The sequence below is a fragment of the Aythya fuligula genome, chromosome 2 (genome assembly GCF_009819795.1).
Source record: "Aythya fuligula isolate bAytFul2 chromosome 2, bAytFul2.pri, whole genome shotgun sequence".
NCBI classification, from domain to species: domain Eukaryota; kingdom Metazoa; phylum Chordata; class Aves; order Anseriformes; family Anatidae; genus Aythya; species Aythya fuligula.
In genome coordinates, this window is record NC_045560.1 from 61,119,182 (window position 1) to 61,141,158 (window position 21,977).

The window sequence follows — 21,977 nt, forward strand, 5'->3', positions numbered from 1 at the left end:
TGCTTTCAGGTGGTGTCCTGAGAGCATTTAATTTACTCCACTCTTTGTGTCTGAGGATCTGAGGGTGCTGCACAGTTTGCAGAAATGGGAATTAGCACTTTGCCCCTTTGGGCCATCTGTACATATAATATTTATGAAAGAAACCCAAAGCATGCACCACATGCTGCTGCTGCTGAACAGCAGTTACTGACTGGGGGGAAAAAATGTGAAGATAACTGCAAAGAAAAAAAAAATATCTGTGAGCAGTCAGTGTTTTAAGGATGTTTTAATGAAAGAGGATAGAAAAAGGCATTTTGGTTGCAAGTGAATACCAAGAGGGGGCAGTTCACAATCCCACCACTGAGTAGAGTGCTTCTCACAGAGCTTTTCCAACATCAGGCATGTTTGCATAGTTTTCCCTCGGCTGAAATAACAGCTCCATCCAAAGCAGTGGGCTAAAATAGGAGAGACTGGTCTCTGCTGGCAAACAACAGGCAGCCACAGAAGACTCCCTGCCTGGCCCCATAAATACCATGCTTGTGTAACTAGCTGTGGCCAGCTACACACACAAACACCGCAGTCATCGCCAAACCTCAGCATGTCCATCACTTTCAGTGCTCCTGGTGCTGTTCCTAGACACGTGCCCTGCCTCCTTGCTCCACTTTTATCCTCGGCTTTCCCCTGGGTCCCAGACAGCATCAGACTTACTCCCTCCCCTTGCCGTTTCCTTTGCGCCTCTTGACACGGTGGCTGCAGCTTGCCTTTTGGCTCCCTTCACTACACACTAAAACCTTTGCATCCCTTCTTGCCCCCTGAGCTCAGCAGCCTCGTCTCCTGGCCGGAGAGTTGCCTTCTCCTTGAGGCACTGCCAGTGTCCTTCATCCTGACCTCTCTCCCACACCACCGGGACCCGCTGGTGATGCTGATTCCCAGCCTCCCAAAGGACGCCTGATCCCAGCATTGCCATAGCAACTGCTCCTGCTGCTCCCTAGATAAGGCAGGCGGCAGCGCCCAGTGGCACCCCAGCACGGAAAGTTGGCGCTCCAGGGAGCCCCAACGCCGAATCTCACCCTCCCCGGCACTGCTCCGTAAGTACTGCAGCCACCCTCCTGCCTGGGTAGCCTCTTGCTTCACTCCTTTCTTTTGCTCTTCCCTTTCCTCTAGCAGACACCACCAGCATCTCGTATCACACATTCCCTCCCTACAGGGAGTGGGCTGGGGATGCTCCCATGCAGGGAAAGTTGGGATGAGGCTGCACCAGGGCTAAAAGGAACGGGATGGGGTCCTGGGGAGTGGAGGGCTTTACAATTGCTTCAACTAACTTTTACTGCTGGGGTGGGACACTTTGTAAGGGGCAGAATGAGAGCTGGTATTGGGACACTTTATGCCTCTACAAAGGGTTGGCACATGCAAGGGTTAGTTTACACCTCGAGGAAACAATTAAGAAAGATTTTGCATTTTTTATTTTCTCAAAGACAAAAATGTTGTTGCCAGAACCTTTGTGCATTTTTCCATTGATCAAAGTTAAAAAATTCAGATTATTTTTGTACAAGTTTACGAGAAGTACTGGTACCCTATCCCCAGTCCAGACTGGCTTTCGAACTAACACTAGAAATGCACTGTCTGTGACAAAAACCTGCTCCCAGACAGTTCTGTGGGATCTTTTGCAATTATTAGTAGCAAAAGTTTTGACAGAGGGAGACACCAGCATCAACACCTAAATATTTCCTAAGAAGTTTAAAGTATGCTTTAGGGAAAAAAAAAAAAAAATCAGATTAATCTGAAAAGAATGGTAGGAAAAAAAATGCCTTTTGTTCATATAATTGAAGAAGAAACTCTGCACAGTAATGTGAGGCTGTTCTGTGTACCCAGGAATATGTCACTCCAGGAGAGTAATGTTAAAAATACAGCAAAACTTGTAATGGAAAGTTTGGACTGGAAGGCAAGAAAATTGAGACTTTCTACTTTTAAGGCATCAAATTTATACTCCAACTGCAGTAGATTGATTGCTTTGCTTTGTTCACAAGAGTTGCCTGGGAAGTACTTGTAGAAGGGTAGGATAGGAGCAGGGAATGAGTGAAGATGCCCATTGAGGAGCCAAGGCTGCCTGCTGGGTGCAGGCTGAAGGAACCAAACACTTGCAGGTTCAGTACATTCCCTGTGGCCCCAGAAATGTTTCAGATGAGCTCTGTGGCTAGCAGGTGGGTGCAAGGTGACTACATCCAGATGATGGTATCTTACTCCCTCTTACACATTTGTGAATGACTTTGTGAAAATAAGGTGCCTACTGACACTGTAGAAGCCTGCAGAGGACGTGCAACAGAAACAAGGACAAGTCTTACTTGCACATTTACTGAAGGAAGAGAAGAGCTGGTGAGGATGCTGGGAGTCTGCCTATCCTTCCTTGCTCCTGTGCACATTGAAACCAGATTGAGGAATTAAATAAATAAATAAATAAATAAATAAATCAAAGCCTGTCAGGAGAGCATAAGGGTGTGCACTGTGGAAGGAAACATATCAGTCTCAGAGGGCAAACCCTGATCCTTCAGCAGCTCTTAGTGAAGTGTAGCGTAGCACTGCCTTCAGTGCAGTAGCCCCTGGCTCATATCTTCATGTGGCAGCACACTGTAAGGTAGTCCCACGTGCTTCCATTTCCAGCTGTAGAGTGCCTCAGCGGCATCAAGGCCAGGCCTGTGCATATGGGAATGCAGAAAAGCATGTGTTCATGTTGTCCCACCCCAAAGCCCCAGTTGTCTCCATTTCTACTCTTGAACTCTCCTTCATCCAGTATCACTTTGGCTTCTTCCCCAGGAGTAGGACACAAGCACGGACTCAAACAAGGTTATAGTGAGGGGATAATCCACTCCAGGCTGCCCACAACCTCTGTTTTGTTTTTCATTCCCCTTGCAACAAATGCCATTAGAAGAAAAACAAAGAGGGAGACACAACTTCCACCACCCTTCTGACAGGGAACATGTAGCCTTGCACTGAGTGGTCCAGCTGCCCCAAGATCTGTGTACTGTGATCTGTGTACTGTGATCTGTGTACAGAGCTATGATCTTTATTCACAGCAGATGCACATACTTAAGTGTTTGGGGTCCAGGAGCAGATAGGCAGCTGGTGTCATGAGGCTTCTGTGGCAGCATTTTTATCAACCTATCAAAACAAAAACCCCTTCGGTTCAGATTGCCTACTGCCACCTAGAAAAAGGATATTCTTAAGAGTACTTTTATTTAGGTAGTGTCCATGTAAACATGTCAAGGATGTTGTTAATGATGATGAATGTCCTGCAAACTACTGCATGCTTTTTGGAGGGATTTTTGTAAATTGTGGAAATAAAACATTCCTCTGACCACAAAAATAACAATAAATTTATGCTTATGGACAGCAATAGATGGCCTACTGAAGCCCTCAAAAACAGTTTGTGGAGACTTTACAAAAGGGCAGTTCACAAATTCTAGGGAAAATAATGAAAGGAAATGACATGTATGTGTAACAAGCCATGTCCTTAATGGTGAATACTACTGATGTCTGTGCCCAATTAGCCCCTGTAAATTTCGATAAAAATTGAAGAAGAGAAAATATTTTCTCCATCTTATGGGCAAGAATGATCACCTAGTCATGACTCATTTGAGAACTGCAATGTCCCTTTAGTCTGGTTCCAAATAAATATGGGCACCTAATTTCCATGTAGCTTAAAAACCTGAAAATCTTAGAAGCAGGCAAAAAATGCAGATTCAATTTTCCTCTATCCAAAGTCTAGATCAGAATCAAATGAGAAAAGTCCAGTTCTTTAGTATTATCCTCAAAGCTTTAATTTTCTGCCTCACAAGGGAGATTTTTCTCACGAGCTTTCATTTCAAGATGGTTTGAATGTCACATGATCAGAAGACCTCAAAAATTTATAACATTTTGGAAGAAGTCTCTGAGAGTGGCTTTTCTGAGTCTTCCTTAAGCTCTACTCTGACCACTTGAGACACGTATCTGCATTAAACTAACCACACAGTAAAACAGTAAAAGAAAACTGCTCTTTTTGTCCATCTCTAGGTAAAATATTTATATCTAATGGGACCCTAGAATTGGTTGTATTGGCAGACTTTTTAACAAAGCCCCACAATTTAGGCAAAGAAAAGAATTCTATTATTTTCATGCATTTGTGTGTGTATGTGTTTTGAGACTATGTTAGTGAGTGGTATGAGCTGTACATCTCCTTTCTCTGGATATCCATATCAGAGCACTCCAATTACCAAAGACTTCTGATAAAACAAAAACTAATAATAATAATAAAAAAAAATAATAATTAAAAAAAAAAAAAAAAAAAAAAAAAACAACAAATCAGAGGATTTGCTTTAAGCTACATAATACCAAAGATGTCATTTAGAAAGTGAGAAGTTCAGGTATTGTTTCATTTGAATTTCCATCTCTTACAAGAGTGTATATTAATAGGAGTCCTGCTATTGTATGACAGTGACTCAACATGAGAACTAGTCCATGTGAGGCTGAAGTAGCTATCAGTTGTACCTTATCATTTCTTGTTCTTCTGTCTCTATGTGTAGAGCCTGTCCTGTTTGATGTTGAATGCTTTTACAAAGAAACAAATAAACAAAAAACTATGTAGGCAAAATCAGAATTTCTCAGCCTTTACGGAAATATTTAAGGCATCTCTGCTCTGTCGTTTCTCAAAAGCAAGAGACTCCAGGTGACTCCTTTGAACACACATCTCTGTGGGAGGTTGGTACAGCCTGGATGTATTGTAAAAAATCTAAATGACTATTGAATTCTAATTCATATGGAAAAGTCTATATCCATTTCAGAAAGTGTATCCTGCTGAGTGTGATTTAGAGCTTCACTGTAAGCATTAAAGCTGCAAGAAGGATGAATGTGGCTCATTATGCTAAGAGATACAATAGAGAGACCGAAAAAAAATCATAGTCCACCACTTAAATAGCAGGCTTTGCCTTAGAAGGTGACTGACTGCAGGAGAGCACAAAATGTGTTAGCATGAAGGTGGGTAGGAAAGAAGTTGCACTTAACACACTAAAATCTGAGAATGCGCTTCCATTTGTAAAGGCATACTAATGACTTCATACAGTCACTATGGCAGTCTTCCTTTCCACATGAAATATTACTGGGGAATCTGTTTCTTTAGTGTCAGGAATTGATTTTAGTGGTTTGGGAAAGCACCATTACAATCCTCACATACATCACCTCCTTTGAATGAGAGACCTGTGTGTAATGCACAGCAACAGGAAATAATATCACTCACAGTTTCGCACATCATATGCAACATACAGAGACCCAAGACACCACTATGCATTCTGGTAATCCTTTTCTTTGTATTCTTTTGTCACAAAGATTGGAAGTACATTTGTAAACATGGCAAAACTTTCTGCTGGGCAAATTTTTCAAAATTATTGGGGTCAGAAGTTAGGCTGTAAAGCTATATTTTAAAGCATGCTGAGGGCTTGATGTCTGTGCCTGTGAAAATATAAAGACAGATCCAAGAGATGTAGATTGGAAAATTATTGTTCAATCTATTGAATTAAGAGAAAATAATAAGGTAATCTCTTATAATTTGCATATACCAATCCTAGATGAAGTCTCTTTATGAGTTTGATTTTCATTAGGTGAAATAACTCCATGAAAGAGCTTAGTGAAATCAGACTAGTGTTAAGCAGATTTTAATGGTATAAGTTACTACCAATTTTACAATTAAATTTTACTACTTATTTCCACATTTTTTTCACTCAAGACCTATTTTAAAAAGATCCATAATCTGAAATGGTATCCCTGATTTTACTGAAATCTTTCTAAATGGGGTAATTTTCAGAAAAGAATGTTATCCCCACATAGTATTTAGCTAACAGCCAGCATACTTTAATCAAATCCTATAAAATCCAATGGCACAGAATAAATAAACAGTTTCCCCCTCTAATCACAAAATGTAGTGTGACTCTTCATATGGCTATATAATAAGTTTATGTTTTAAATGAAACATTGGCTGCTTTATTTTAAGCCATAGTTACTGCTTTATAAAGTCAATAAATAGAGCAAGCATACCATTTTAAGGTGCATTCAAAGATTTCTTTATGAAGGGACTTCCTAAGTAGAAGATTTTTATTTATTTATTTATTTTGTGAAATGGTCAATGATGTTTTTAGGCAGTATAACCATTTAGTACAGATGTGAGGCTAGACGAGGCCAATACTGCAGAGGTTGAACCCCTTACCCAGTCCTGATTCAGTAAGATATTTAGGAATTTATGGAATTTTACAAATTTCTGTGAATTTTTAATTCTGAAGGGTATGGGAGTTAATGCCTTAAGCACATTATGAGTCAATGCTCCTGACATTTATTACTGTAAGTTAATGTCACACCACATATTCTGAAGTCAGTAGAGTTTAGGACATGTTTTTCCATCCCCTGAAGAATTACCTCATTGGATGATTATGGTTCTGACCTTTCACATTTTGTTTGGCAAATATTTATGTGACTGTATTTTGCTTGAGGTTTAATTGTTCTTTATATAGATGCAAGTTTAGTCAGAGGAATGAGGTTAACAGCCCTACTGTTCTGTTTATTGCTGACAAAAAAACACTGCAATTTACAGATACATTACATTTATATGTAGTTTCTTGACCTCTAGCAAGACCAAAATGAACTTGCACAGTACTCTCCTGTTCTCTCATCTTACCCTCCTTTTCCCTGTTTTTCCTCTAACTGCCATTTCTTTCACCTTTCTCTGTTATTTACCCTTCTTTCAGTACCTCCCTTTCTTTCCTCTTTAATTTTCCATTTCCTTCTACTATTAATGTTGCCTCCAGCTTTTTCTCTTCATTGCCTTCCTGCTCCCTACAAGAAAGTCACAGTCTGCTCTTATTCCCCAAAAATAAAGAACAGAGGTTGTGATTAGGAAACTACCACAGCTGTAGCTGGCTTAAGCCAGTGATGCCCAGATCACGTAAAAAACACCTTCAGATTGACTTTTTTTTTTTATAACATATATATATATATAACATTGCTCTGTTATTCTGATGGGTTTCTGCTCAGCAACAACAGAAATTATTGACAGTAAAAAAATGGTCTAACCAACTTTGCCCTGTGATGACATCTGGAGTGGGTCCAGAGTGAGCAAGTCCAGTATCAAATCTCAGCTTAGGGGATCCTGGGGATGCTCAGGTAGAGAGAGCACCTTGAAGCCCAAAGTAGTGATTCAGTGAGACCTACAAACACAGATGCTTAAGCAGCTTTATGAAATGGGTCCCCACTGTTCCTACCAAGACCATGAGGTCACCTAACTCACACTAACTCTGGGGTTTGCAGGCACTGACCATCTTCCAGACTCAGCTGTCACACCTGGGTCTTTGAGAGTATCTAGGCCATTTTAGAGGAACTGGAATTGTAAGAATAACTCATCAGCATTCCTAGTTGGATTGAATAATAAACACCAAACATGATCCTTAGTTTACAGCTGAGGAAAAATGTAGACTGAAAACAGAACAAAATGTTCTATTTCCTAGCATTTACTTTGTGTACGTGATAGCACTTTATGGACAATCAAAGGCAGTATTCTTCCACAGAGCTGATATATTTCCTGTGATTGTGTGGGTTGCTTAAAGCAAAGTGGGTGGAAAAATGGGATATTACATGTGTAACCAAGGCTGTGAATAAATGCACCTCTTAGCATGCTTGAGCTAAATCAGGTCAGCAGACTCTATGACAGAGAGCAGCTGGAAGACAAGAACTTGCCTTGATCTGGCTAGCAAGTGCATGCCTAATACTGACACATCTGCTTTATGTCATGCTGCCACCTTCTTTTTTTATTTTATTTTTTGGTGCTGTAGTTTCAAAGGGGAAGAAAAACCCATTTCAATGATGTCGACAGAATGTGTTCAGCCACTTGATATCCCAGAAGACAGACTGGACAAGCGAGATTCACACTGTAACCATTTAGGTAAGTGTTATTAGATGATGTCATTGCAGAAATTGGAGAGGTGTTGTCTTCAAATGATTAGGTCTTGTCCAGTGGCTGTTTTTCCCCTCCAGCAATACAACTGAGTCCTCATGAAACCCGATAGATTACACCTTCTGCCGACACTTCTGATGCCAGATGGAAAAGCAAAGAGTGTTTTTCCTTCATATAAATATTAGCTGAAGCTCTAGAGCGAAGTTAATTAACAAGGAAAAAGAAAAAAGCGTCATTGTTCTTTTTCGCTAGAAAAAGTAGAACAGTTTCTTCATGTATACTACAATAAACTGAAAGTCAGGATATTACTGATCCCTCCCTAAATATTTATTCCATATGCAATTTCAGTAACAGATTTCAAACACCCCCCTTTGCCTCCACTGGGGCAGCTTTCTAAATTCTTTTCTCCCTTCATTTTCAATCTGTTTCCTCTCTTGAACCTATTTCATATATAACTTTTGCACTAAGAGTACCAGAGGCATCTTGTCTCCACCAGACACCTAAATACCAGACTTCATACATGATAGATGTGCTTTTTGCATATTCATGGTCTTTCTCTGTGCTTCAAATGCTATTACTTCACCCCAGCCTTGCAGAATTGTCATAAAGATTCAGCAGCCCAGAAAAACAAAATCTATTTGCTTGTTGTTACCCCTCTGATGACAGTAATGAAACACATGCAATTTCTATTTCTTGTCAAAAAAGTGTCTCATCTCAGGCAAGAAGAATTTTATGAACTTTCTTTGTCTAGCCTAGGTATCCTTTAAGGACTTCCTTTGTCTAGGAAGGTATCTTCATCCTGCCTCTGCCGCAGCATTTCTAGCCAAAGGCACCACTTCTATAACTGTTGGCATGCTAAATGTAATCGTTCCATAAAATTATGTAGTTAAATAAGTACAGTACTAGTTCCACTCTACAAATGTTCCCATCAAGGGATGGGAAATTGAGGCAGTGGGAGGTTAAATTAGTTAACATGCATGGTTAACACCATGCAGAAAGCCTAGGAGGGCTGCAAATATGATCTGCATCTTCCAGGGATCTAACCAGAGGGTTGTCCATGGGGGTTGGGGGGACCCGCTGAAGCCAACCAAGCAACATTTGAGAAATCAAAGCTTTGGTTTGTGTGATAATGCTAATGACAGGCTAGACTCAACAATTTCAGTTTGCATAAGCACCCAGAAATGCAGATCCTTTCAGAAAAAAAACATGCCAACCATCTGAGTCAAGGCTTGTTTGAAGAGAAAACCAAAATTTCAGTGTAATGTTATGTAAATCAAAAGTGAACACCGATGGCTCAGTGGCTCTGGAATAAAAGCCAGCTCTTGAAGGGAACAATATGCTGGCTTGGTTTGCCAATACCTCAGGCTGAGCCCCCACACATAAATCTTTACCTCACAGAAGTGCCCTTGTAACTCTGTAAGACAGCCTGCACAGTTAGAGCTGAGCGAAACAGTGATGGACTGCATGATGATAGAGCCTTCCCTCTGACACATAACACACCACTGTCCACAGCTTTCTCCCTCTACCACCTACAAAGCAGAAGGACCACCTAAGTCACTTGACTCCCACATAGTGTGGCATAGAGGCCTCTTGTACTGACTTTCTATTTAGAAGATACTCCACAGTATCCACAGTTTTAGAAGAAACTCCACAGGTGTTTTAGACTACTTGGATGAAAGCAGTGTTATTAAAGCTTTTCTTTTCACCTTCTGGTTTATTATTTCACTTCAGCTTCAATTTCTATTCATTTTTTTTTTTTTTTTTTTTTTTTTTTTTTAAATACAGAAGACCTTTCAGAGCAACTGATTAAGAGTTGTGACCTCAAAAAGAAACCAAGAAAAGGTAAAACTATTCAGCCTTCCCAAAACACTGAACAGGAGCAAAAAAAGCCAAGGAGAAAAGATACACCAGCTTTACATACACCCCCACCACTAACAGGTAAGCAATACGTATTTTGACTTCCAAATCCCAGTTCATCCTACAGAATTGGCTGGGAGACCTCTTTATATCCCCTTGGAAGTAGGCAGGAACACAGCTGCATGCCATGTGCACCCCAGAATACAGGTGAATGGAGAGAGGCTGATTTTTTCAAAGGCATTCCCTGTTATACAAAGGGCTTTCTCACAGCATATAGGAACACCGAGGTGTGTGGGTGTATGTGCCTGAAAAACATGCTCCCTTGGGGCTCACAGTCTTACTGCCTTTAGGTGATAAATGGCATGTGCTTATCTCCATCAGCTTCGTGATGCTAGACACCCAGATTCAATCTGGTCCAAAACTAAAAAGGATCCAGTTCAGGCCCTGTACCTCCTTGTGCCCAGGGGAAGGCTGAGCAGGAGTGAGGCTGGGAGCAGACAGGAGAGGCACACACAGGCCAGCTGAGGGTTGCTCCTCCTGGAATTGCAGAGCTCCTGTGCATATGGGGACCCTGGCAAAGGACATGTGTTTAGATAAGAAACACCACAGCAGAAACCACCACAGCAACAAAGGAACTCCTTGTAGGATGCTCTTTGCTGCTCTGCACCAACATACCTCTGCAGTTCAAGAACTAAACGCCACCAACCAGGGGAAGGGAAGAATGAGCAGGAGACTGCCACTGAAACCTGGTAATTTTCCAAGATCAACAGGAGGAATAAATGTTTGTCACTTCCCTCTGCTAACATGATCTCCTTGTGTGTTCTCTGGGGAGAGAGCTGTGCTCTTGTATCAACTGCATTGACTTCTTCTTCCCATGCTACATACATGCAGAGGAGTTAGCCAGTAACCAAGTTCATGGTCCCCTGTGTGCCTGCAACAAGTCACACTTACTAAGTGAAAAACAAGTATTGGAATTCACTGGGATTTTCCAGTATTTATAATCCAAATATTGAACTCATCACCCCTGACTCTTCAGCTTTCACACGTATCTGCCTCTCAGTAATTCTCTCTCTTGGGAAATTGCTCAGAGCCTGGAAAGCTGCATTCTGTACCCCAGGTAACAATTTTATGGAGAGTAAAGAGTTTCTCTAGTTAAAATAGGCCACTTTGGAGTAGCCACAATGCTCCCATGCAGAAACTTGAGCATCTATATGATTAAACTACTTTGATAATAAGCCTAAGCTTCCGAAATAGAGCATTGCACTCATCTTTACCATGATTTCTGGTGGCTACAGTTTAGCCCATTAGGTACAGCCATAAACCATCTGCCTGAGAGTGTCGCTGTCTGTAGCCTATGGGATATAATTGACTTAGAAGAAATGTATTCTGTTGCAAATCCAGAAGGGAAGGCACACCATACGGAGCAGAACATATGCATCCTTACTTCAAAGTAGCAATTGTGAGTTATCAGGTGCAAATTTCTTCAGCGTCTGCAAGGCCAACGTGGCATTTTCTTTTATTCTTTCCTGCAGGCATACTTTCAGACTTCTCTGATAATCTGCTGAAAAGGTATGGTATCACAGAGAAGCCACAGAGAGATAGAGTGAGTCCAGGCTCTCAGATCACTGAACTGCAGCAGAAAAAGCCAAGGAGAAAAGATACGCCTGCAATACACATCCCACCCTTGATAATAGGTAAGAAATTTAATTAAAGGTGCTCCAAGGCTGAAAGGGTGTTGTTTTGCCCAGTGTACTCAGCAATTCCTGCTGAACTGGATCTATTTGATCAAACTATGCAGCAGTGGTGGTTCATGGAAAGTCCTTTCTGTATCTACTGCTCATGCTTTTGGGACAGAAGGGTAGGGGAGTAAGAGGAGACATTATGTCACATGATTATCTCATGCAGAGATGATTTTGTTTTTTTGTGAAAATCCAGCCATTGCCCTACTTTTCAAACTTGAGCACAATGTAAACTTTAAAGCCACCAGCACCAGTGTAGCTCACACTGCCTCAAACATCCTGGAACAAAGCTGTCCTGATGAACCTCCTGTTAACTTGAGTCCCTAGCAGGCACTGAGGAAACCGAGCTGTGAACTTGCAGTTAGCAGCACCCTAAAGAAAGTTCTGTGCTTCTGGCACAATACACAGTGCAGCAGCTAATTTGTTTAATGAGCATATGCATTCAGCCACCCATGTTTTGGCCCTAAGACCTTTTGTTTGCTGAGTTTCCCACATTCCTGTATCACAGAAGAGCCTCAATTCATCAATGTGTCTGAAGCCTTTTTAAGATGTAAAGCACTGTGGAAGTGTTAATTACTGCTGCAAACCATGGAAGCAGGAAATAGCACAAGTATCTATGCTATACACCAGCTGTTTCCTGATCACAGGCTGGAGCAAAAAATGAATGAGTGAATGAATAAATGAAGGAAAAACAACAAATCAGCCAACAAACACCAGATCCAAAACTAGTGCTGAAAGTGGAAAATCCTGTTCCCTTAGGAAACTCTAGTATGAACCAATTTTTCTGTGGTTTGGCAGGACCAAACTGTAGGACACATCAGATGAAGAGGTCCTGTGACAGATGCTTTCGTCCTGAGTGACTAAGCAACAGCTCAGTAGATCAAGCACCTGAGTTCTAGGTACTCATGGGATTTTCTGCACACCTGAGAATTATAAGGTGTGTAAATGGCTTCAGCAATCACAATAGGTGCTTATATTTTTAGACATTTACTATTCTTATGAATCTGATCCTTCATGACTGACTCAAATGTGCAAGATTTTTTTCATTAAGCACCTTACATTAATCAGCATGGAGCTTCCTAGAGCAGAGAGGAGTATGACTAAACTTGCAGGATTATGGCAGCAAGCATTGCAAATACTAGTTCCTTGCAAACTGATCTGCTCAAGCAAAGTACATTTTTTTATGCACTCATTGAACTCTTGTATCTAAATGGCCTCTGGCATTTAGACCACAAGTGAGTCACTGGAAACCTGGTCTGATCTTTTGTTGGGTGGAATTAGTTCTATCATACAACTTCTGAGGCCAACTGCAAATGCTCCACTTTGAAATATTTAATATAGAACACCGATAATTACCTGCTCATATAATCGCTGCAGGAAATTATCAAGCAAATCACCCAGAATTTCACATGACAAATAAATTAGGTAGGAAAATATCATAGTCTTTCAGGGACCAATTCAGAAACAGAAGCAGAGGCAAAGTTTATCAAATAATTTGTAACAAATACCCCTGTGGCCCTTGGAAGAAAATTGACATTATTTTGGTCAATTCAAAAACACTCCCAAGAAAGTTGCTTTCAGCCATTTGTAGCACCTTTGAGTATGCAGTGTGTCCTTTGGACTTCAGAGTATATACAGAGAAGGAGGATCTGAAAGTAAAAAAAGTGCTCGATAGAAATCAAAGATGAACTGTGTGGCAGTGAAGCTGAGATGATTGACTCTTGTTTTGGTTTAAAAGTAATTTCTAGCTAAGAGGATGTAGCAAGGGAGAATTATTTCTTTGACACATCTCAACAACACTCTGGTTAGATTAGCACTTATTACACCATGTTTCTAGCCTAGCCTTAATTAGCTCAAGTTGGCACTTAAGGGTGAAATACTCATTTTAAGGATCTTCTCAACTTTCCTCCCATGAACACTTCTTTAATGTTAATAACTTTTATAGCAACAGGAAGTTAATACAAGTTATGTGGTAACAAAAATACATCCCCAAATGGTTTAGTAATCACAAAACTCAAAAAGAAAGAATACAAAAAAAAAAAAAAATGCAGTGACTTTCAAATATGCTACAAATTTCCAAGTGTGTGCATTTGCTGTAGAATGATAGAAACTAATACATTTTTCAATTGTTTCCATTTATACTTCCCATGACTCTTGCCTACTGGTGAAGACACCTTCCAGCACTCAGCATGGATACAAAGCAGCCTGCTAAATGCTGCCTCTACCTGAAGAAAACTTTTTCAGATACTGTTCCCTGTGTCCATTTGCTAATGATTGACTGCCTCTGGCAGACTTCTGCTTCTACTGGGGGCAAAGCAGCCTATGTGTGAATGCCTGACTGTGGTTCCCTCTCTACAGATGCATATTTTCACGATACGTACCAATATACAGAGCTCTGCTGGTTGAAAGCTGCCGGCAGCAACTCAGTGTCTTGCTATGAAAAAGTGACTCATTGTGGCTGAAAGCTGGTCTGGTATTTACTACTTGTTTACTTTCAGGGTTATCCCATCAGGTCGCAGACAGAGAATAAACAAATTGAACTCTTGTGGAACAGCTGTGCAAAATAGCATCTGAATTATAGACTCAGAGACCCGAGAAGCCCCAGCAGGGCTATGTGAGCTAAATAAATATAGAAAGGCCTTTCTGTCCCTGTGTTCCTGGTACCAGCATTGGAGGAGGAAGCAGCACAATCAGTGCCACGTGTACCTCTTGTGACCTGTGTTTAAGGATTGTTCTGATTTCTGATTTCCCCTTCTCATCCCTCCCAAATGTCCCTGTTCCTGGTGTATCAAAAGCAATACAAAAAAAAGTCCATGTAATTGTTTGTAGTAACAGAGAATAATTACTAGATTATCTTTTTAAGCAGCTGTCCACACACATAGCTTTGTTGATAATGTAGATTAAAAGGGCAGCTGTGTTATCGCTCGTTGTTTTGACCAGCTGGTTACAAGTGCTCTAGGACAGTCCTCTTCCACCTTGAGTGGCTAGAGACTAGATCACAAATAAAGTCAAACAAGCTACAGAAAGTGACAAAAAATAATGCATCTACTGGATGCAGGTGATCTGAATGAGAAGTAGAATCAGTTTCACACTTTGCAAACATCCAATACAAATGGAAAATGGAGTTATAGAAAGGTGGCTGCTAAATTAGGATCTTTATGTTGTTACCTGGGTGAACCCATATCTCCCCGTTGTCTGCAGGTGACTAAGGAAATCAGTTCCTGAGCCGACTTAAATGTCTAAGCATGGACATCACAAAAACCTACCTTTCTTTTTAATGTACTCAGGCTTCAACCTCCTGTTGCAGCAGCACAAAAAACATTGTGCCGCGTGTGTACAACTGAGCCATGGAGTAGAAAGACCTCTGCAAGTGGCCAGCTCCCCTTCAATCAGCCAATTCCTTGGCTTTCTAAAGGGATTAGACTAGAAGAAAAAACATAATCACAGTTCTAAGGTGGTTTTTTGTTTGTTTGTTTTGTTTTGTTTTTTTCATCACATACAACAGTAAATGATTTAACTTAATCCAAAGCCAGCACTCAGCTCTGAGACACTCTTTATTGCTATCCCAACTTATGAACATATTCAATTCAATTTGTAAGAGCTCTTCAGGACTGCAGGTTTGAGCAAGAATGTAAATGCAGGTGTAAATATGGGAGCATAAATGTGGCTGCGTAGGGTTTCTTAATCAGATCAGAGATAACTAGTAAAGCCACAGTGTCAAGCCCTCATTCTCTCTTATGTCCTACAAACCCAGTTAAGGTAGCTCCTTTAGGATATTAACTTCCCTGCTCAGTGAAAACCCTTGCATAACATAGGAGCAGCACAACCCCTTTCCTTTACAGGGGATGTGACTGGAGCACTCGAGTCATCTTCCAGCCCAGCTGCCGGAGTTGTCTATACACAGTCAAGTGGAACTGATGCCCTCTTGGCAGTTTTCTGATTTACATCCCAGGGGAGAGGTTTAGATCTAGGTGGTACCTGGCAAATGGTTGATCTAACCCAACTTCTTTTGCCTACATCTGAGCTTCCTAATAGAAGTTCTCATGAGCTCTCTGTGAGCCTTTGAGGTCCTAGTCTCTAGCTAAAAATTGCAAGTAGTTGCAATTTCTTTGGGGAAAATATGACTACGCTGTAATTCTATGCTGCTTTCTTAATCAGATCTCTTGGCAGATATTAACAGAACAACCTACCAATCCTTAAAACAGATCTGTGGGATGAGCTACATTTCATAATACGCACAGCTGAGAAAACAGAAACAGGGAGGCTAAATGATTTACTTGAACAGTAAACAGAGAAAGACTGATTTACAAATGTTCTCAAATTCCCACATTCTACTTACTTTTAAACTTGTAATTTCCACGGTGTTCTGTAAAGCAGGGTTTCTCCACAAGTGATCATATCAAGCAAACAAACAAAAAAATTACTTCCCAGAGTTATAAATGTAATTCCAGCTAAATCATATCATTTGTATGTACCACTTTTCTACTGTTTCACATTAGAAGTCTGATGTTAAAGACACATGGTTTTTCTTGAAGTGGCTGGTGGTCCACATTGTAGAAATTTAATATCCTGCAACTAGAGAAAAGAGAGGCTATACCATCCTCTGGGCTTTGAGTTTTGAACACTACTGAAAACCTTTGGAGTTCACCAGTCACTAAAATGACTCATTGAAAATGAGTCATCATCTTGCTATTGATCGTGGTAAGCATCTGGTGTGCTTCTGCTGTAGGTCCACATGAGAGCTGGATACTTCTGCTTGTCTGCTACCTTCCAGATGTGTCTAGGGCCTGCTCTAAAGGGGCATGTAATCATGCCATCAGAATTAAACTCACTTTTCCTGCGTGACTTGGTAATTCAATTAGGAGTGAGAGTGGACATGATCAATTACAATGCAGCTTCGATTAGTTTACATTCGTGATCTCTTATTCCTGAGTTTATCCTAAACACAGGTTAGCTCTCATCAAATTAAGTATTTGAAAGCACAACTAAAATGCTCTTAAAAAGTAACTTCAATGTTGTGTTTCCAAATACTTCATGAAGAAAACAAAGAAAGAAACAACAAAGACAACAGAAAAACAAAAGTCTGCATTCATCTAAATTGTCCATAATGAAGAGAAGTCAAGGTAGGGAACATTAACATCCATCTCCATAACATGACATAATTCTTTGCTGTTAACAATCATGGTTACTCAACTGCTACTTGAATATATTAAGTCCTTTTTGTTTCAAAATAGTATTCATGCACACCTTTCAGTTTATCTCATGGTCCTGCTGAAACCATCTATTTCACAAGAACCTCATATAAAGGAAGCAGGAGGTAATTTAAATGAAAATCAGTATAGGTTAATATTTTTATTAATTCATCAAATCTCAAAAAGACTCCAAAGCTGAAGAAAATCTTCCTGTGTGGTATTGCTCTATTTTCAGACTCATGAAGGCTGAAAGCCTTCTCTGTTCAGAGTGCTTTCAATGCAGAAAGAAGCAAAACAGGTTGGTTTGACAGAACAGCTCAGCTGGTTAGTGTAGACTAAAAGCAAACACTAAGACTGAATTAGGGTGATATTTCATTGGTTTCGACTCAGTGGTTGCCCTCATCCTGTTTTTAGACTATATTGACCTCTACACCAAGGAAGATGACCATGAACTATATCTTACAGGTCGCTTGTTTTTTGCTGGGAACAGGCAAAACCAACACAATCTGTTAAAATAAGGATCAGTAATATTTTTAATGCATTGTCCTTGTCCTCTCTTTGCTTTATTAATCTAATTTCTAATAAAGAGAGCAGTTAAAGTAACAGTGACATTATGATATCACATAAAAGCCTCAAGGTCTTACCGTTTTAATTGAGAGAGAAAGGGAAAATGAGAAAAGGGGAGAGATTTGTGGGAGATATGATCCACAACCTATCTATCTAATTAATAAAGACTTTGAAAGTAGAGAATACTTAGACATGGAAGATATGTTACATAGTATGCATACATCTGAAGAATCTGGTTTCTGGAATCCCCATGGTGGGCTCTAACTGTGTAATCAAACTTTCTTTCAAGTTCATGTCACATTGTTCTTCAGTGCTTTCATGATAAGGATGGGGTCTTATTTTTCTTCTATTACGGGATAGATAGGCCTTAAAAGCTTGTTCAAACCCCAAGCCTCAGTAATTCATATACTTGCTCCAAGTCTTCAGTAACACACCAGAGTCTGTTTTAACATCAGTCTTAATCCTGCTGCTTCTGCAGTTTATTGATACCATATAGCTTCAGTGGGAATGGTACGTGGTGTATGGGTATTCTAACATTTGTCTCTTGTGTATTTGTGAAATCTAAGTCATATTGCTATATACATATGGAAAGCAAGAATGCATACACATATCAATTACAGTATTTATTTCACCAGACAAGCTCTTTCTTTTTTTAGGTTCCCAAACCCTTTTAACAAACAGGTTACCAGACAAATCTTCAGTGTCTCTTTTCACAGGTAGCAGAAATATGCTGGATTTAAGAGTGCTTGGTAATTTTAGCTAAAAACGCAGGGATCCAATTCTAGTTCATGAGGAGATGGATGTGCCAAAACTAAATGAGGAGTAACTCCCATGGTGTTAGAAAACTACTTTAGGACCAAAAAAAATAGAGAGGATAGAAAAGTCTTCTTATCCTGATATTTTCTGAAGAAGTTCTATTTAAAATCAATTCATTTTTTTTTCTCCCTCTCTTGTTCTTCTGTTTTTAAGGGACTAAGCTGCTTACAGAAGAAAAGCAAACAGTGATTATGGAAGATGAAGAAAAGGATGGAGACACAATCCCTAGCTAAGATTACAGTGATATTTTCAATAATGCAATGTAAATAATTCTGGGTCATTCGAAGTGGCAGCACATAGAAAAATAAGTCCTTTCATTTTTATAAACAATAAGTTTCTCAAACATGCACTTGAATTTAAACTATCTTCAAGTGCATATCTGCATCTCATGAAATCCCAGAAAGCATCACAGGATATGACAGAAAATTTGCCTACATGTAGGGTTGGAAGGATTCTCTTGGTTTACTAAAAGCATCTTCCCAGGATTTTTGTCTCTGAGGGATCCACCTGAGATCAGATCTAGTATCATGTAGTGTGGTGATGAAGACTGACACAAAGGACTGTACTGATACAGTGTAGCTGGCACTAGACACCGGAGTGTCAGTAAGTGTATGATAACACATACCACCGGATACCACAGGGTGGTAAAACCTCAGCTAATGATTCAAATTACATTTTTCTCCTGACATTTCACCTCATTTTCCCAGCTCTTCTCCATTGGAATAATGTTGACCACAGTGAAAATTTCCACATGTAGGGCAGATGTGGTTGATGTTCCTGAAATTCAAAGCCAACACTTCTTGTGCCTGTATCTGCTCATCAGTGGTGTCTGTGAGGAGAAAAGGGTAGATGTACTGTAGTACAAAAGCTTACAGCTCTGGGCTGTCAGCATTGACACATCAAACAGAACAGAGGGCAGAGCTCTCAGAAGAGAAACATACGGGAAGCACAACACTTGCCTGTTACACTGATTTTTTTTTTTTTCTTTCAAAGGTTTTATTCCTGAGTTGGTGAAAGATGAACTAGCTGTACATTTGATCCTTTTACTCCATGTTTTTTCTTTTTACACTTGCTTTTTAAACTCAGTCCTCAGTTGTCAGCAAGGAGAGGCTGTAAGGATTAAAAATCACAACAGGAGATTCCAAACTAGTAAAAGGAGTAGCATTATTCACTGCCAGATGCATACTGCAAGGTGAAACAGCATAGTGCTTTTATTATTATTATTATTATGTATTTTTTAATAGTTTAACTCATTAATTCAATCAAGAATTGTTTTCACAGCCAGCTACAGTCTTCAACATTTGTGCAGAGACGGGTACTTGTAGAATATTGTACGTAATAGGTAGGGCTGGATAGATTTCTGCTTATCTTATTAGCTCTGTACGCTAGATGGAGCAGCACTGCCAGCTGGACCCTTAGGGACCTTGGCAAAGAGGTTAAAGATCATCTAGCCTGGCAGACTGAATTCAGCAATCTTTTTAATACACATAGGCAGACAGCTGAGGAACATACTAGTTTGGACTTCATTTGCCACAGTGACTGACCCAGCATCTTTCATGACAGTGCAGTCCATTCACAGATGTTCAGCTTCAAAATGTAATCAACAAGCTTATAATAAATGATAGTACATTAAAGCATGCAAGAGAGCAGTTTTATTATTAATGGAATGTGTGATACCTAGCAGGTATACTTTTAATCCTGTTAATATATCTGAAAGATAAGAGAATATTTAAAATATGACCAATCAATATTTCATATAATAACATTCACTTAAGGTACACAGTAAAGTATGTCACTGCAAGTACGTGGTAAGAATGTAGACACAATAAGTATGTCACATCTATGAACCAACGCACTGTTAGTGTTTATGTTTGGGAACTGGAAGTTAAAACTCCCTATCCACATAACATCAAGTAGGCAGTGAGGTCATCCAAACTCTATACCATGTCTGTCACCTGTGCCCTCTCCTTATGGATGTTAGTTCTTTGACCGTCAGACCTTGAATGCCCTTCTCACTACCAAGAGTTTCATTTGGATCCCACTCAAGTAGCTCAAACAAAGCATGATGATTAAATACAGGAATACTTACAGGACACAAAGTAGGAATGAAGCTGCTGAGGCCAGTTTGGGATCATGCTGTGCTTCAGAGACAGGAATACTTACAGGACACAAAGTAGGAATGAAGCTGCTGAGGCCAGTTTGGGATCATGCTGTGCTTCAGAGATTAGGGATTCAGACAAAGAATAAAGGACATAGCCCCCTCCTGCTGCAAAACACAGACATAAGACAGATATGTTGCCCCTGTAAAAGAAGGTCCATGGCATAAGACTCCCTATACATTTATCAAGAGCCAAGGCACTACAACAACAATTGGGCTTTATGTAAGTGGTGCAGTTCCTAATGTGAAGAATATTTTTAGTGCTCTAAGAAAATTAATTTCAGGCTTGAGTGAGGTAAAGCAGCTAATCATGCATTTGCATACACTGGTTCACACCAGCTTCACAAAACGGTACACACAAGAAAAAAATACCAAGTTTTATTACTTATTACACCCATCCTTAGAGTACAACTGTGGCCCTGTTTCTCAAAAATAAATAAATAAATAACAATTCTCAGAATTTATTATCTTCTGGCAAAACTTATTCCTGTTTGGATTACACTTATGTCAACTGAGTAGTAGCTGAATTATTGAATCCCAGCTGAGATTCTGCACCTCTAAAACAGCTTTTGTCCCCCTACAGAAGCTTCTGCATAATGTAAAAGAAAATATGTGTAGTACTCACCAAGGGCAATCAAACTCTGCTTCTATATTGATGTTAGCAGTGGGGAGGAGAAGAGAAGAAATATGCATGAGATGCAAAGACAGAAGAGTGGCCATTCTGTAAGAACTCTCCCAAAACAGCATCAACACAAGCAGTGCTCATGCTAGGCCTTTTCAAGATTTTAACTATTCCCTCCTATTGCAAACCAGGATTGTCCCCTATGATGAAGGTGCCTCAGAGTTCACTTGGTACTCATACAGGACTCAGGAGATGTTCACATTTTTTTTTCCCAGCCAGCAGCTCCCCATGGCTCTGCCAAGCACAGTGCTTGACCCTTGAGGCTGCAGTACTTGGTTCTCTCTGTTTATATGAGTGAAAAGAGCAGCACAGTAGCCTTGGATTGCTCCAGGTTGGCTGCCCCAGGACTCTGGAGAATCATTAGAGATGCTCTGAGGAGCATAAAGGCTTTAGTGCATCCCCAAAACATTTTGTCACATTGTTAACCCAAGAATCAGTTTGTCTTCAAATGTAGCTTTGAGTGTGATTCAAGTTTAGTTTTACTAACAAAGTTGGTGACTATTTTCACTAACCCAATACAGTAATAGTGAGTAGGTGGAGTCCTGAAAAGATTCAAATGAACATCAGCAATGAATTAGCCATGAAAACACACATTTAGATATGAAGGCTTCTAACACAAGGCACAAGCACAAATAGGATGTGAATGACTTCATTGCTTTAAAGAGGACATTTTTCAAAGGCTAGAGAATATTGACACAACTTAATATGAAATATATATACATAATTTAATAAAATAAAATAAAATAAAATAAAATAAATAAAATAAAATAAAATAAAATAAAATAAAATAAAATAAAATAAAATAAAATAAAATAAAATAAAATAAAATAAAATAAAATAAAATAAAATAAAATAAAATAAAATAAAAAAGGCTCTAAGCTTACCATAGCACTATATGCTCTTCACTGAAAAGGAGTTATTGTCCCACTGACATCTCTGATGGCACAGCTGACTGATTTACCTTCTCTGTATAGATCAACTTGAAGAAAGACCGTAAAAATGCCGTGACATACATCACTCT

At 39.8% G+C, this 21,977-nt stretch overlaps 1 protein-coding gene across 1 annotated transcript; it reads left to right on the plus strand.

The window, feature by feature from the left end:
• Positions 1-7,851: 7,851 nt before the first annotated feature.
• On the plus strand, positions 7,852-18,523 carry PPP1R17 (protein phosphatase 1 regulatory subunit 17). The gene is made up of 4 exons (XM_032183119.1): positions 7,852-7,933; positions 9,731-9,883; positions 11,335-11,496; positions 18,270-18,523. Exons 1-4 carry the CDS (start codon positions 7,852-7,854, stop codon positions 18,347-18,349), a joined length of 477 nt encoding a protein of 158 aa, XP_032039010.1. The 3' UTR covers positions 18,350-18,523.
• Positions 18,524-21,977: the final 3,454 nt, after the last annotated feature.